The 15,614-nt window shown below is 38.7% G+C and overlaps 2 protein-coding genes across 2 annotated transcripts; one reads left to right on the top strand and one right to left on the bottom strand.

The window, feature by feature from the left end:
- Positions 1–683: 683 nt before the first annotated feature.
- On the top strand, positions 684–6,424 carry tmem241 (transmembrane protein 241). The gene is made up of 15 exons (XM_022754108.1): positions 684–905; positions 1,530–1,576; positions 2,068–2,145; positions 2,241–2,322; positions 2,466–2,543; positions 2,691–2,716; positions 2,977–3,028; positions 3,171–3,219; positions 3,474–3,519; positions 3,651–3,686; positions 4,358–4,392; positions 4,566–4,635; positions 5,490–5,583; positions 5,805–5,869; positions 6,270–6,424. The coding sequence occupies exons 1-15, from the start codon at positions 834–836 to the stop codon at positions 6,331–6,333; spliced, it is 894 nt and encodes a 297-aa protein (XP_022609829.1). The 5' UTR covers positions 684–833; the 3' UTR covers positions 6,334–6,424.
- Positions 6,425–6,833: 409 nt separating this feature from the next.
- On the bottom strand, positions 6,834–14,366 carry rbbp8 (RB binding protein 8, endonuclease). Its single transcript, XM_022754114.1, has 19 exons — positions 14,277–14,366; positions 13,022–13,157; positions 12,856–12,898; positions 12,232–12,327; positions 12,065–12,156; positions 11,132–11,204; positions 10,636–10,817; positions 10,417–10,512; positions 9,852–9,925; positions 9,677–9,744; positions 9,229–9,490; positions 8,773–8,944; positions 8,561–8,643; positions 8,058–8,157; positions 7,747–7,914; positions 7,586–7,628; positions 7,308–7,395; positions 7,084–7,225; positions 6,834–6,989 (listed from the first exon to the last, which is right to left on the bottom strand). Exons 2-19 carry the CDS (start codon positions 13,119–13,121, stop codon positions 6,889–6,891), a joined length of 1,983 nt encoding a protein of 660 aa, XP_022609835.1. The 5' UTR covers positions 13,122–13,157; positions 14,277–14,366; the 3' UTR covers positions 6,834–6,888.
- Between the last annotated feature and the right edge of the window lie 1,248 nt (positions 14,367–15,614).

Raw genomic sequence — 15,614 nt, 5'->3', positions numbered from 1 at the left:
TAATCTCCTCACTGTTTGATTTAGGGCTGAAATATCATCATCATGGATTCATTTGATTCCACGTCTTAAAATAACTCGGCCAAAAACCCCAAATACAAATACAAACATATTCATTATTACCTTTTTATTCAGTTCAATAATAAACTTATTAATAGGCCTATATTTGAATTGATATAAAAAGAGAGAGTTAATAAATTCTCAAAGTTCAAAACAAGGAAAAATATTTGCATCTTTGCTTGAAAAATGATTCAGTGAATAAGATGATTATCAGAGTAGGTTAAATTGAATAACTGATGAATGATTCATCTATTTGACCCCTGCGGTCCATGTGAGCCCACTGAAACATTTGATATTAGTGGAATTTTTTTTCTGTTTGTCTTTCACACATATTTCATATTTTCTAACTGCAGATGACTGACACATCCATATTGTGTTTGTTTTCATGCCAGCACAACATGGGGAAGTGTGCCTGAATGATGGACCTACTGAGACGGACCCACTGATTCAAGTGTTGTAAATGTCAACAAATTATGTAGACAGAAATGATGTGGACTTTTATGGCCCTGAAGGTCTGGGGCCCCCGGCCAGTTGCCTGCTGTGCTGGCTTCTTCCTGCTCATGCAGGAAGCTGCAACGTCACACACATTAGAGAGGATCCCCAACATAGACGATCTTTGTCTGACGACGTCTTGACGTGTCACCGGGAGGATGAGGGAAGTTTCGATCTTGAAACGTCTGTAGTTTGAAACAGGCTTCATGCTTCGCATTTAGTCTTTAGTCTTTAGTCTTTTCGTCAGGAATCATGTCCTCGCTGCAGAGCGGCGGCAGGTCAACATGCAGTGGAGGAGACACATGAGCGGCTTCGCCTTCAGCTTCGTTTTTGTTGTGTCTCATTTCACCAATAAGGTGAGAGAGTGTTCAGCGGAGTGAGATCAGAAAACCAATTATAACATGAGGCTGTCAGGCGCTAAAACCTGGTCGGAGACACATTCTTCTTCAGTCGAGTCAAAGCTAGACTGTTATTCACTGATCGAACTATTTAACCAGGACACAGCTATACTGTTAAAACTTCTCTGCGGCCTGAACACAGGATAAAGAGCTCCTGGTGATCAGTGCTGAAAATCTGTTGGAAAATCGTGGAAAATTACAATTATACCCTCATTATCAATTATAACCATAAAGTGGACATGGTTTAAGACCCTTACGAATTACTTTGACTGATCAGGCATGAACGTGACCCATCAAAGCAGCACTAGCAACACATCTCCACTCTTATTTTGGTAGAAAACTACTGCAGGAAATGAAAACTAAGAAGTTGTAAAAAAGCCCACCAATAATCAATAACATAGTCAGAGTTAAGTCAGAGTAAGGGATGAGGCCTCTGTGGGTAGGTTTGGACATTTTGAATTGGCAGAATTTTGACAGGCTGTCAGTGGTGGAGCAACTCCTGCTTTCAGATTTATAAGTTAAAGTTATGCAAAGCACACAGGAGGAAATGAGTTGAATTGCACCTTTTTTCTCTTTTTTCAGTTCGTCCTGTCTGTCTTAAATTTCACGTATCCAACCTTATTCCAAGGGTGAGTAGTTGAAGGTAAATACTGCAGGTGAAAGCAACTCATGTTTTACCTTTTCCTGGTCATTACAGCCTCACCTCAACACCTGGAAATACATGTACTAGTTCATAAGCGCTGTGGTTAGTGATTCTCTTCATTATTGATTAATTTTGCTGATCACTTCTTCAATGATATTTTTGTCTCTAAAGTGCCAGAAAACGGGAAAAATGACTGTGACAGTCTCCTGAAGCTCAAGGTGCTGTCGTCAACAAATGATGATAAATTGATTATAAAAAGAGTTGCCAATTATTTTTTGTAGATAGGGTAATTGATTAATCCACTAGTTGTTTCACCTCTGCAGTCTTTGAATCTTTAAAATGTTTAATTTTAGAAAAATGTTTTTAAAGATTTTTAAATCTACATCTTGGTTAATGTTAAACCTCTTGTGTGCATCATGTAAATGAGTGATTGATATGGTTTATGTTCACTAATAGGACAAAAATGTATGTTTTCAGATGGCAGACATTTATTGGGGCTGTTCTTCTTCTCCTCTTTGGGAAGTTGGGATGGGTGGAGATGAGCCGCATCACCAGGTACGCTTTGCAGACTACTGTAGGATTCACATACAGCTGCAAGCAGACATGTTTATTAAGAGCTTTGCTTGATATGTTTTAATGTTGTGTTACAGATCAGCAGCTCTGCCGTGGCTCCCAGCCTCCCTTCTGTTTGTAGGAAACATATATGCTGGTTCCAGGGCTTTATCACGCATCGTACGTCATATAACCTCTTACATTTTAATAATGTCAGTCACATTAACTATATTCTAAATGATATAAAAGACTGTGGCCTTGTTCAGGATTCATACCTGCTGGACATATCAGCTAACTCTGACGTCCATTTGCTCTCTGTGCAGGACATCCCTTATTTCTTCACTCTTCAGAATTCATCTCATGTTGTCAGTTACTTAATTCTGAAGGTTGTCCATAGAGAGGTGAGTCCATGCATAACATACTGTACTGTATGTATTATTATTCATGGCAGCAAATGAAGGAAGATGACCTTGGCTAGTCTTCACAGCTACGGACTATGAATGCATAGTGCTCTGACATGTCACTCTCATCTCTCTCTTCACCAACAGAAGATGCAGTGGCTGAAATTTATCAGGTTGGTGCTTTTTCTTTTATGACAAGTACACAGAGGTTGCAGAGGGTGGGATTAAAATACTCTACTCTTCATTTCTCACATGAAAAACAACAGTAATGGTGATAATCTTAATAAAGTTGATGAACAAACTTGCATGGAAACCAGTTTTCCAGCTCTGAATCAGCAATAAAACAGTAATAAACAGATATATCATATGTTATATTAGAAATACAAAGTTCCCTCTTACATGACTGCATCTTTAAATGCTCTTCTCTCTACAGCATATGTCTCATGCTGCTTTCAGCCATCAACCTCCCCCTCTATGTTCCTCAGGTACTAAGACATTAAAATCAGATCATGAATTTTTTATTAATGGTGCTTGAATTTTGAACTGTTCTTGGTTGAAGGAATCCAGGTAGTTTTTGTTCGTTTGGTGGTATTAATCTAGTGTCTTCACTTGTTTGCTTCTTTGTAGTTTGACTCCAGAGGTTACCTGTGGGCTGTTGGTCATCTGTTCTGTGTTGGTAAGTTAATCAGTCACAGCTGATACCTTACATTCATACCTTACATCCTCCTCAGGAACTTTCATACAGGTTAGTGCAGGTCAAAGTGCTCTACAAGTGACTGATGAGAGTATAAAATCAGTTTGAGACTGATGCACACAAGGAATAAAACTGATTAAACTAATAGAACAGATTTAAAAACTGTAAAATAGATCAAAGACAATAACAAATAAAATAAAATAATAATTCCTGAGGTGTCCTGGTTGATGTTTCAGGTGCATACAGGGTGTTTCAAGTTCACTACAAGCCCAGTAATTTGGGGTAAGTCTGAGCCCATCTGAGTGTGTGTCTCTTCTGTTCCTTCTTTTACATAAAGTTCAGTTTCTCAGTTCAAAGTTGTCAACCCCCCACTAACACACTGACTCACTCTTTTGGTGATGCTTTCATTTTAGTGACCTTGAACAACAGTGCATCAACTACTTGTTCAGGTAAGAATAAACGATTATAAATGACATGGTTCTGAGGCTCAAGTGTTTTGTTACATTAAAGTTACTTTGTATATAAAGAGACATAAGTGCAAGCCACTTTAATTGTTAAAAGTTTAAACATTCTGACAAAGTTGAGACATGTTAATTAATCAATGATCTATATTTATTTCATTTACTTATTTATTTCTTTTATTTCATAACTGTCACCTCATAAAAACATGATGCAACATGCAGATGGTCCATGTACCTCTCTTGCCTTTACTGTAGGAGGAGCACAATGAGTCAATGTTAACAAGAACACTCAGATTTTTTTCTGTTAATCACAGAGCTGAATCCTAAAAGAGTTAGGAGTGTGGGTAAAGGGCCTGCACAAGTCGATGTACAGGAATCAGGAATTTCCTGTTATATTTAAACCTATATTTATTTTAATCACCTTCATGAAAACATTCTGAATAAACTTGAATACTTATAATCTCTTTTAAATGAGTGAGTTATTTGCTGTGGTGATACTCGTCAACAGCTGTGTTAAAAACCCACAAATTTTTTTGAATCATTTCATGTGAGAAGACAAAGATTTCCATTTGTGCACATTACAACATAAAAATATTACCTAGTGCCGCTTCATGGTTTATGAGTCACTAAATAAAGCTTCTCCTGCCTGTAATTAACAGCATGCTGCTGCTGGCTGTGGCTGCTCATCCAACAGGTATGAATGACTCTGTACAGATGGTACATATTTCAATGCTGAGATAAAAAAGCTGGAATCATTTCTCTTTTACTTTATTAGTGCATCACTTAGTAGACTATATGTTCTCATATGGTCTTTTTTTTTTGTAACTCTCATACTGTTTCGACATTTGTACCTTTGTTTCTCCATAGGTGACCTCATTGGAGCCATGGAGTTCCCCTCCCTTCAGTCTCACACATTTCACTGTGGTTGCTGTGCCAGGTATTTTTCTAGTTTTGTTTCTTTTCTAATTGGTCAGCACATGATTCTGTATTTACTGTATATTCAGTAGAGCTTGGTTTTTGTGATCAATATCAGATCATCCAGGGTTCTGCACTGAGACTGTTTTTGTGCAGAACAGCAGCTCCACCAAATGATCTCCTTGGTTAATGCGAATCACAGCACTAGTACAGAATACATTGTACAGGATCAAAATACAAAATATTTTAGGTGCCATTTGTCATTTGATGAAGAGCCCAGACTGCCAACGTGATCTCAGAGAGGGGAAGCAGTGAACTATTTATAACCTGTGGAGGCCTACAGACACAGCACTAATTTATATGGTTGTACAGAAAGTTGATTATTGAGTAATAAAGTCCTGGAAAAATGTTTGAGTTGCAGCCTGAGACCTTAAAGGTCTGATATTGTGTAAAGTGAGATTTCTATTATAGGTCTTGGTTCTATGTTAATACTGTTAGTATGTAGTTAGTAAGTATCAACGCGCTTAGTCCACAGAGAAATACACACAGCCCATATTCAGAAACTGAGCCTTAAAACAAGCCATCAGAACTTCTGTAACGTTGTGATGTCACAACAAAGCAGTCGCCACCCGACTGACCTGTTGTTGCTATAGCTCCAGAGAGAAGCCCGAGAGAGCCGTAAAACTACATTGAAACGATTTTTGGTACTAAAAAGTTTTCATTTTAGTTTTCATACTAGATACTCCTTTATCAGTAAAGGTCTCACACTTTTTGTCCAAATGATACAGCTCTGTGTTTTAATTTAAAACTAAACTGTTTTGGTGTTATTTATTTTGAGTGCCATAACTTTGATCACAGCTGTCTCTTATACCACAGTGCACTGCTGGGGTTCTTTTTGCTGTTGGCCACAGTCAAACTGAAAAGTGGCTTGTCCCTGGAGCACTTTGGGATCTGGATTTTTTTGTCAAAGGTGCGTTAGTGACATTTTTATTATATTTAGTTATGATACTGATCATATGGTAAAATACATTAGAATGGCACACTAACCAGTCAGACAGAGAGTATCATTATGTTTCTGAGTCATCACCTAAAGCTTAAATGATTTAAAGCATCAATGTTGTAACAAAATGGTTGATTATGTGAAATCAAACAGATAAAAAGTAGTCATATTCTGTAATCTTTTCTTCGCAGGTTACTGCGATGTCCCTCTCCCCATTCATTTTCTCCATGGACATTAATGTTCCATCTTTGATGTGGTGAGTAGCTCAGCTGCCTTAATCCCCCTAGGTGATGTGTAGGTGTGTTTGTTTTAGCTGTCAGAAAAGTCTGATATGTGAGTAGAGCTATTTCTCGGTCTATAAACTGATCCAAGTGACAGTTCTGAAGGATATCTGCATGTGAAATTATTATTGAATCCAGTGTTTGTTTTTTGTAATAAAAAGAAAAATGTGCGAAACGTTGATTTGAAATATATCTAATTAACTAAATGCATGGTGTAACTTGATTCACTGTTCAGATTTCTTTATGTCCAACCTTAAGTTATTTACTACTTTTTCTCAGATTAAAATGTTTTAAATGTAACCTTTCTGAAACCTCCAAACATCTTTGAACAAGATGAATCATTAAACTGTTCGTATTTTTATTATTTGGTTACAGTGTGGTCATCAGCCATGTTGGCGAGGCCCTGCTGGTGTATTCGGACAGAGAACCTCGGTTGTGATGAACCACAATGTGCACTGCATGAAGAGATTTTTTTTTCTAGAAATTTAAAAGAAAATATTTTTCTAATCTTTTCTGTGTACTCTGATAACCTGCTGACCAAATAAAATAATCTTTGTGTACATACTGTCTTTTCATTGTACTCTAATCTCACAGGTAAACTGATACACTGTATGTTGAACAAAGACTGAAATAAGTTTCAACAAAAAGCATTAAAGTTAGATTTAAGTAAAAGTAAAGTATGCAGTAAAAGTAAAAGAAACATGTTCTTCATATACAGTGTAGTTACTACTGTGCTTCACAGGATCTTGATATCGTTGAGTTAAACACTTGATTATGTTCAATCCGACTGAATGAAGAACTGCAGCATGTACAACCCTCCATAGACATGTAGGTAACCTTTATTTATCTAAACATATGCTAAGCATATTTAGTATCTACAGAAACAAACTTTTACAGTTAAAGACAACATGTTGAAATTAAATATAACAACATTCTTCATATGTTTTTTTGCTGTAAATGGGTCGATTCAAACAGTCCCGAACAGAAAACTTCTTCAGCTCTCCTGGTTTCTCTCCTGCTTTGGGGAAAAAAAAGCATTGAGTGGTAGTCTTCTCCGTGAACGTACCTGAGGATTCTTCTCTTCCTTGATATAACCTACAAACAAGGAAAGGAAAGTGAAGATAGTGCGACAGAGCATGTGGGATAAAATGTTCTGCTAATGTATCACAGTGGTTTAATGTTAAATTACCTCTTTCAATACATGTTTGTGTTGATGGAAATCCAACTTCCCAGAAGTTTTCAGGAGTACAAGGAGGAATGTAAAGAAAACGGTGCCTTGAGCATGCAGACAATTTTTTCTCCTTTTCCTCCTCTGGAAGATGGGCGTAATACTGGAGGAAAAAAAACATACTTTAAATAGAATCATTGTTAAAACATGTCAGTGTTATTTAGCTTCATAGTCAAAATACTTACAATTTCACATTCCTTGCAGGTAGTGCCCTTCAGTTTTCTTCTTTCGTCTTTCTTACGAAATACTGCCACGTGTGCAAATGTTGGGTGTCTGATCCAGAGAGAGATCATATAGGTGGGAAACTTACAACGTCTGTGAGCCTGGAATCTAAAAACTTAAGTCTGTCTGCTACTTCTCCTCATCTCTGTTAACCTTCAAATGTAACACAAAGCATAAATATACAACAACCAAAGCCCAGTAAGAATACCCCCCGACTACTGTGTAAGACAGTAAGGCTCACCGTGCTTTACTTTGACCTGGAGAGTTTTCAGGAGGATCTCGTTCTAGTTTGGGAAACAAACACAAGCTAATTTCAAGAGCTCACCTCTGATGACAAACACAGAAATACTGGTCAAACTGATGACAAACACACACTCAGTTCCTCTTAGTCTGAAACCCTACCACTGTCTTTTTCTTCCTCCTCTTCTTCTTCATCATCATCGTCATCGCCATCATCTTTGGCACAGGGCTGGCTCTGGCCTAAGTGTGAACTGTTGTAAGACTTGTACTCCCCGTAAGCTGTAGTGTCGAACATCATATCCAAACTGTCGTTGGCCTTTCCGCCAAGTCCTTGAAAACAACACACGTGAAACTGTCAATAAAACGTTTTAATCACAGCGCGTTATCAGTTTCTGCAGGTAAGACAGTATCAGCTTGTGTCAATTACAACATTTCAGTGAGCAGTTATTCTAAAGGTTGAGGTTTATATTCACCAGATACACTGTCCCTCCTGTCCCGATGCTGGAGTAAGCTGTGACTGACCCAGGTGCAGTCAGTATCTGCCAGTTCTCCATGACACTGTGTTTCTTTTTGCTAAAATACAAACAAAACCTGTGTCAGACTCCATATATCCACATGAATACCAGTGACAAGACATCACCAATGTCTTTCAGACTTTTTCACTTTTCATGCACAGTCACATTCACGAGAAGTCTATGGATTCCTGATAGGTGTCAACCACAGAAAAACTTCACTAGCAAATAGGACCAGCAATCACAGGCTGTCACTTTACAGCTGACAGGATGTTTGCTTAACAGTACATCAGACTGCAGCCCTAAAAAAAGTTTTGTCAACAGACCTAACATTTGGAAAAACTTCATGCTTCACCCAATTCATATTTAATGAAGGACTCTTTATAATCCTCTTTGTTCAGAACAATGCAGCTTTATTGCTAAAACAAGGCTCAGTAGCTAAGTAGCAGGTCATGTGACTGTACCTCGTCTCCTCTCCACTCACTGTCATACATGGACATGTTGAGTGCAGGGTCAATGCTCCACATGGGCTCCACTCTGTGCTTCCCTTCAGTTAAGAAAGCACAGTTAGCACAGTCATATTAAAATTCAACTGAATATTATGAAGAAACACTCTACCTGACTGTCCTTCAAATGATTTGTATCACAAAGGACAGTAGCAGGTTAGAAAACTCACCTTTCTCTGCTTCATGTTGGTCATGTGAAGCGTTCAGATCGTGCAGGGGGTGTCTTTTCTTACCATCACCCTCCCCCTCTCCTTTAACCTTCCCATTTGGTTTCTTGAAAGCAGGACTTGCACAGGAAACATTTAGCCTTTGGCTGGAAGTCCCATTTTGTGCTGCCTGAACCTGTTTAATGTTAAAGAATATTTAAAACAACATTGAAGAATTATTCTGTTCAATGTTTCATTAACAGCTAAAATGTAACCTTTTCACATCAGAAGAGTCTTGGAAAAAAGATTTAGTTCAAAACCTAAACTTGCTGAAAGTTTTGAAAAGATGGATACAGTTGGTTACAGGATATAGAAGCCAGGACACTAGATTTGGTTCACAAACACCACCCGATAATGGTATTGCAATTCATCTTGCTATCTGACACTCATTCATATGAGCCTTTCAGATACATCTCTGACCTTACTGTCCAGTGGCTGCTTCATGAAGCTTTGATTGCTCAAAGGTGTTGAGGTCTGTCTGTTCATGTGTTTGCCTTCCTTTTGTATGTCCCCCTTCTCCTGGATCCCTTGACTGTTGTCACTTCCCTCCTTCTTCCGTTTTGCTTTGTTAATGGAGTTACCTTCTGAAAACCTCTTGACTCTGGGGAGAAGAGACGGGGACTTTTCTGTGGTTGAGTCTGGTCTGTAGATCAGGGTGGATGAAGGGGAGGAGAAGTAAGGCCTTGAGGCAGGAAAACCAACATGGTTGTGTTACTGTTTTTCCAGGTCAAGCCTGAATTTTTCAAATTCTGCACATCGTGGCTGTACATTTTTAGTTTATATGTCATTATTTAAAACCACTAAATCACGAATTTGCAGATTGATACTCTTCAGCAAGTGAATGTGTCCCGACAGTTGTCATCCTTACTTTAAACAAATTTCATTCTTCCAGAGGGTTTTTGAGCTGCTTTGCTGCCCTGCAGTCGTTTCAGTTTTCTGAGCAGAGAAAAAAATAAGGAAGCAGAAGAGTTTCAAAATTCAATTTATGTCATTTATCATTTATTATGTAGTGATTACACTGTACCCGTATGAACCGTACCTACCATGTGACCACTGTCAAGATGAAGTTCAAGGGCACAGGTTTCTGCAATCACCTCTTCCATATCATGAGTCACATCTTCTGAAAAGATACAGAGACATGTTCAACCAACAGTCACAACACAGGGCTCACAGTCTGTACATCACTCCCATATCAGATGACAGCAGTGGGACTAAATCCAATTTCCCTGGATGGATTATGTTTCAGAGGCAGTTTATATTTTGCTTTAAAGTTCACTCATCAGTCTCTACTCTCTGTGTAGAGAGGTGGCTCTAACACCAGGATGTAGTCAGAGCCGACAAGGTAGAGTTTTCTGTGTGTGAATTAAGCTGATATGATGGGTGTGTTTGTATGGATAAATGTTGCCTGGTGCTGCATTGGGAGCTGTCAGAAATATACGCACTAGAGCGCAGACAAAACCACTAAGAGCACAACAGGGTGTCAAATAACTCAAGGGAAGAAATACTGTATAAAGTAACAGTTTCCAGTTTCTGTTCTCTTAGAAACTACGAGTACCGTCCTTCCTGTTTTTACATTTTTTAACAGGAGTACAGTGGATGATGTCATACCTGAGATTTGGGGTATGTCCAGTTCACATGTATTGGGTACAAGCACTTTTGCTCTCCCAGGATTCTTTGAGGCATCATCAGGCTCCTCATTCAGCTCTGAAACAACAACAACAACAACAACAACAACAACACGTTACAAGACTGGGTGCCTTCTGGCAGGGGATTCAGAAAACAGACAAGGACATTAAATGTCTGGAGGTTACTTTACAGTAGACTGACCATTGAAGAGTGATTTTTCACGCTGTGGTAAAGGCAGTTCCGCGTAATGAACGTGTCTGTGTTTGTTGATATTTTTACGTTTCTTCAGTCTGTTTGCCACGGGCAGCGAGCTCGGCAGGACAGGTGAGTCTGGGATGATGCCTTCCTCCTGTTCTGGGGGTGAGGCCTGTTGGTGCTCTGAGCTGAAAAACAAAATATACACAGTAATGTCTAACTGAGAACTGAAACTTGTTCCTGCAAAGAACACCACAAATCAATAACTCAACCTGTCCTTCTATAGAAATGTATGGCGGTGACTTGAGACCTAAGCAGAAGTGAAACCACTTTTTGTTTCCAAACCCTGCAGGACCGGCAGGACCTGCAGGGTTTGGAGCCGTCTTGGGCAGGTTTTACAGAATATGGAAAAATTTGCTGTTTTTTGTTTAGTTGAACAATTGAACATATTGAACAGACAAGATGTTGACAAAACACGGCTTTAACAGACTAAAGAGCTTACAGAGACATCTTTAATTTCTGCAGCTCCGCGTGAAGTTTTCTGTTTTCATCCTCCAGGCTGTTTCTTTCATTCTCTGTGGAACAAATCACAAACAACAGAGTTTCATCACAACTAACGTTATGCTCTTCAACATACCAAGAGCTTTATCTCATGGTTCAGTGTATAGTCAACATAAATCCATAATACAATCATAAATCTCATGAGGCTTCTCTATATTTAGACAAGACTGAGATTTTGCAATAGTGTTAGTTACTCTGTGAGGCCTCACTTAAACACAATAGTGCTTTGAGCTCCATGTTCAAGATGACAATACTAACATGTTGAACAAGTTCACCATCTTAGTTTAGTGTGTTAACAAGCTAACATTTGCTGATTAGCACTAAACACTAAGAACAGTATTTTGGTCATAAGAGCAGAGTACTGGACAAATTGACATTTTGACCTAAAGATGGCACTAGAGGAAAAGTTATCAGGATTCATTGTGTGGATAACATGCAGGTCTGTAGAAAATTTTGTGCCAATCCATCCACTAGATGTTGAGATATCTCCAAGGATAAGCAAAAAGGTCGCTAAAGTCAGGAGGATCCTTCCTCTAGGCACCATGACAGTCGGATGATCAAAACCCAGACTGATGTAACCATCTCTAGAACTAAGGAGGCTAAAAAGGAAAGCCTGAAAAACTTGATAGGCTGTATATTGGAAATAAAAGGCCATTTAAGGGCTTGATTAACAGTTTACTGAAACTACATTACATGTCACATTAAACCACAAACCACAGTCCTGAAGGTTAATGTTACTGCAAAAACAAAATATTTTCGATGTCCTCTTTTATAAGAGGTTCACCTGTGTGCTCTCTCTTTCTTTCTCACAACAGGTAGTGTTACTCTGTAGTTAGCCACTGCTCTATCAAACAGTAAAATAAGAACAACTCACTCAGCTTGGTGATGAGGCTCAGATTCTGGTCCTGGTCCTTTTTCAGGTTCTCCACTAAGATGGCACATTGATCACACTCTCCTTCTCGGAGCCTGGAAACAGTGAACATAGCTTCTTGCCTTTATGTTTCATATGATTTCAACTTAACCTGTCTGGGAGGATGTTACCTTTCCTCAAGGAGACTGATGGTGTCCTGCAGGGTTGTGTTTTGTTCCTTCAGTTGCTGGTTGCGATTGTAAAACAACCCAAGCCTCTGGGCATCTCTGTAGAAAACAAGAACAGTGACAGTCTTAGCTGCAACAATTAATTGATCAAATGATCAATTGATCAACAGAAATTATTTCTATAATTGACCCATCGTTATATATTTTAAGCAAAAAACAGCAAATATTTGCAAATATTGGCTCCTCAGATTTGTTTTTTTATTGGTGAAAAAATAGAAAGTGACAAACAAAAAGTGACATAGAAGACATTGTGACCATAACACGTTACAGACAAAGTGCATATGAGATTCCCTCGGATTTGATGCTTTTCTTTGGCATAACCAATTTTAAACCAAATATCTCTGGGTTTTATTGTTGGTCGGACAAAACAACAATGCTGAATCCTGTTCTTGAAAATTTATAGGTATTCTGTTTTAATCTTATAGAGAAAACACTCCTAGATAGATAATGGCAAGAAGACTACATTTAAACATTCACAAATAATATTCTGAAGTTAGGGTTAAAAATGCTTCCGTTATTAGGGTCATCATTATTATTTTTAAAAGCAGAGTGACACAGTATACTCACAAACGGCGCTCCTTTTTCAACTTGCTCACTTTCGCCTCCAGTTCTGAGAACAGCAACAGATGCACAAAACCCCAGAGTACATTTTATTTCAGTATTTGACACAAACCGATAAGAAAATTGAAAATTCACTTGATGTATGCACACAGTACATCATGGGGTCAGTTACCTTGAAGTGCATTCTGGTGGCACTCGCCAAGCTGTCTCCATAATTCTTCAAAGAGTTCTACTGATTTGTTTGTCCCGCTGCTTGGTCCTGGGCTGCTCATCCTGCAGTCACTGCTACAACACAGCCAGCCCTCCAACTACCAGCCAACACAAAAAGATAAGTGTTTATCACATATCTGTATTCATGTATGATTCGATGCACACATTGGTCTCTCAATGTAATACTACTATATTGCACTACAAGCACTATGGCCTTATTTCTGTCTTGTCAATCCAGCTGCAGTTCTTTATAATGACATCAACAATATTTTTGCCAACATCCCTCATGCCTTGTTTCCTTCCTCATGTTATGTGCTTTATATTTGCTTGGCAAGAGTGAAATTATTTTTCATTTCAGTTAATATTTCGTTTACCAGTATCCCCAGTTTGTGTCTCTTATATTATACAACTATCTAAACTAACTATACACAGAGAAATTTTACATTGTTATATGTCCATTCTAAGGCTCACTAGTTACACTCAACTCTCTGTTGAGGTATTTTGTTCATACTAGTGTTACACCAGCCCCAGTTTGTCTCTCGTGAGTCACAGAGGTAAACATCAGGTCCCCTGAAAGATAATTTTATTTTTTTACATTTTTGCTTAAAAACTGACTCAAGTGATTAATCAAATATCAGAATTGTTGCCAACTGACTTTCTCAGTCAATGACCTATTCAGTTAATCAGCTAATCATTTCAGCTCTAGAGTGCTGGGTGACATGTACAGCAGGGGTCAGCGAGGGCCACCCACGGATGTTTACCCCTGTGGTCCCTCAGGAGGTAAATCCGGCCCTGACCCAAGCGTGATTTTTCATCCTGCAGAGGACAGATTATTTTTATCCACACAGTTAGATGAGTCTTAGAGGATTCAGGAAAGACCTCAACACTGTGTTACCAGAGGACTGTCAAACGTCACTGGTGAATTATCTTTCTTATGATACCTGACAGACACAAAGCAAGGCTGATGTTACATACTAAGCACAATACAAAACACGCACTTCGTTTTAAGTGCGTGTTTTTTCTTCGTCCAGTTTTAAAGTAGGCTAAACATTAACGGCGCATTTGCTCACCCACCAATATATGTAGTACATATATATAGTGTCTGTATATACAGTCTGTCGGTAACCACAATGACAATAGAGCGACAAACGCTGACGTTAGTTATCTTACAGTACACGACAGTTATGGCCGCTGGCTTTAAAGTAAACAGGACTTACACCGATGGGTTTAATCCGGCCTAAAACAGTTAGGCCGACAAGTTAACGTCGACTCAGAACTCAGTCAGGAATCAGGTCTCCCGTTTCGAGAAAGTCCACAACAGACTCAAAACTGGCGCGCCAACGGCGACGTACTGCTTCTTCTTCTTCTTCTTCTTCTTCTTCTTCTTCTCCTTTTGGGCAAGCTGGGCACGGTTCAATGCACTGCTGTCTCCTACTGGTGAAGTAACGTCAATGCTAAGGGTATTTTTCAGGCATACGCCCCGCTGCATGCTGGGAATCCTTCCTCTTCATACATCCATGGGTTTAACCTATCGGTTTAACGGCCTTATTGTATTACTGCCAACTTCTGGTCATAATTTACTTCACAGCATTTGCGTGTATATGATTTGCTCAATCACTAATTTGCAGTTAAGGGCAGTTTGAGCTACAATGGGTCCTCTATCCTCCAAAGCCTAAATCTATTCTAAGAACCTGGACTATTTTAGTTTGCATTTATTGCCTATTTGTTTTCAAAGTTGCTTTATCAAACTGCTTTAGTCAGGTGTGTTGGTATGTGTGCATGTCAAGTAATTAACAGACAAAAAACCTGGAATTATCCAATTAAAACAGTAAGACTGCAACCGGCTATGAGCAACTGGAGTTAACAACCATTCAGTGTGTAAAATATCAGAAAATCAGTCTGATAATAATTTACACATATGCACTTCATATCTGCCTGCCAAGTGTTTTTTGGGGATAAAAAATACCGACACATACACAATAGGGAAACACTGCTTATTCTGATATTTGTTTTTATTTTTGGTCTTTCTTTAGAATACAAAACAAGAACCAAAATCACAAAAATAACATTTACAAAACATATTATTTAACTGAGGTGACTGAGGCAACATAGAAAAGCATGTCTGAAACAGTGATATGTGGGTCAGCCTGGAACCTTGAGGTAAAACAGCGAGCGAGCGATGTCAAAAGGTCAGATATCTTTATGAACGGTTTTGAATTAGTGCCTTCACTCAGTAATACTTTTCACAAATGGAGTTTAACCACATCATGTTTCCCTAACATGTACACAGTTAGCAGTGATTTCATGATGTAGTGCTTCAGACCTAAGGACAAACTGATTATTGTAACATATAGGTCAAAAACACAAAGCATGTCACACTGTGGCAACATTCTTAATGGTTTTTTATTTTAGTCCTTTCATGCAAACACATAGACTCTCTCTCTCATTCTCTCTCACACACACACACACACACACACACACACACACACACACACACACACACACACACACACACACACACACACACACACACACACAACACACACACACACACA

Source organism: Seriola dumerili, unplaced genomic scaffold, assembly GCF_002260705.1.
Source record: "Seriola dumerili isolate Sdu_G_001 unplaced genomic scaffold, Sdu_1.0 BDQW01000216.1, whole genome shotgun sequence".
Classification (NCBI taxonomy): Eukaryota; Metazoa; Chordata; class Actinopteri; order Carangiformes; family Carangidae; genus Seriola; species Seriola dumerili.
This window is presented reverse-complemented; position numbering and strand designations above follow the sequence as displayed.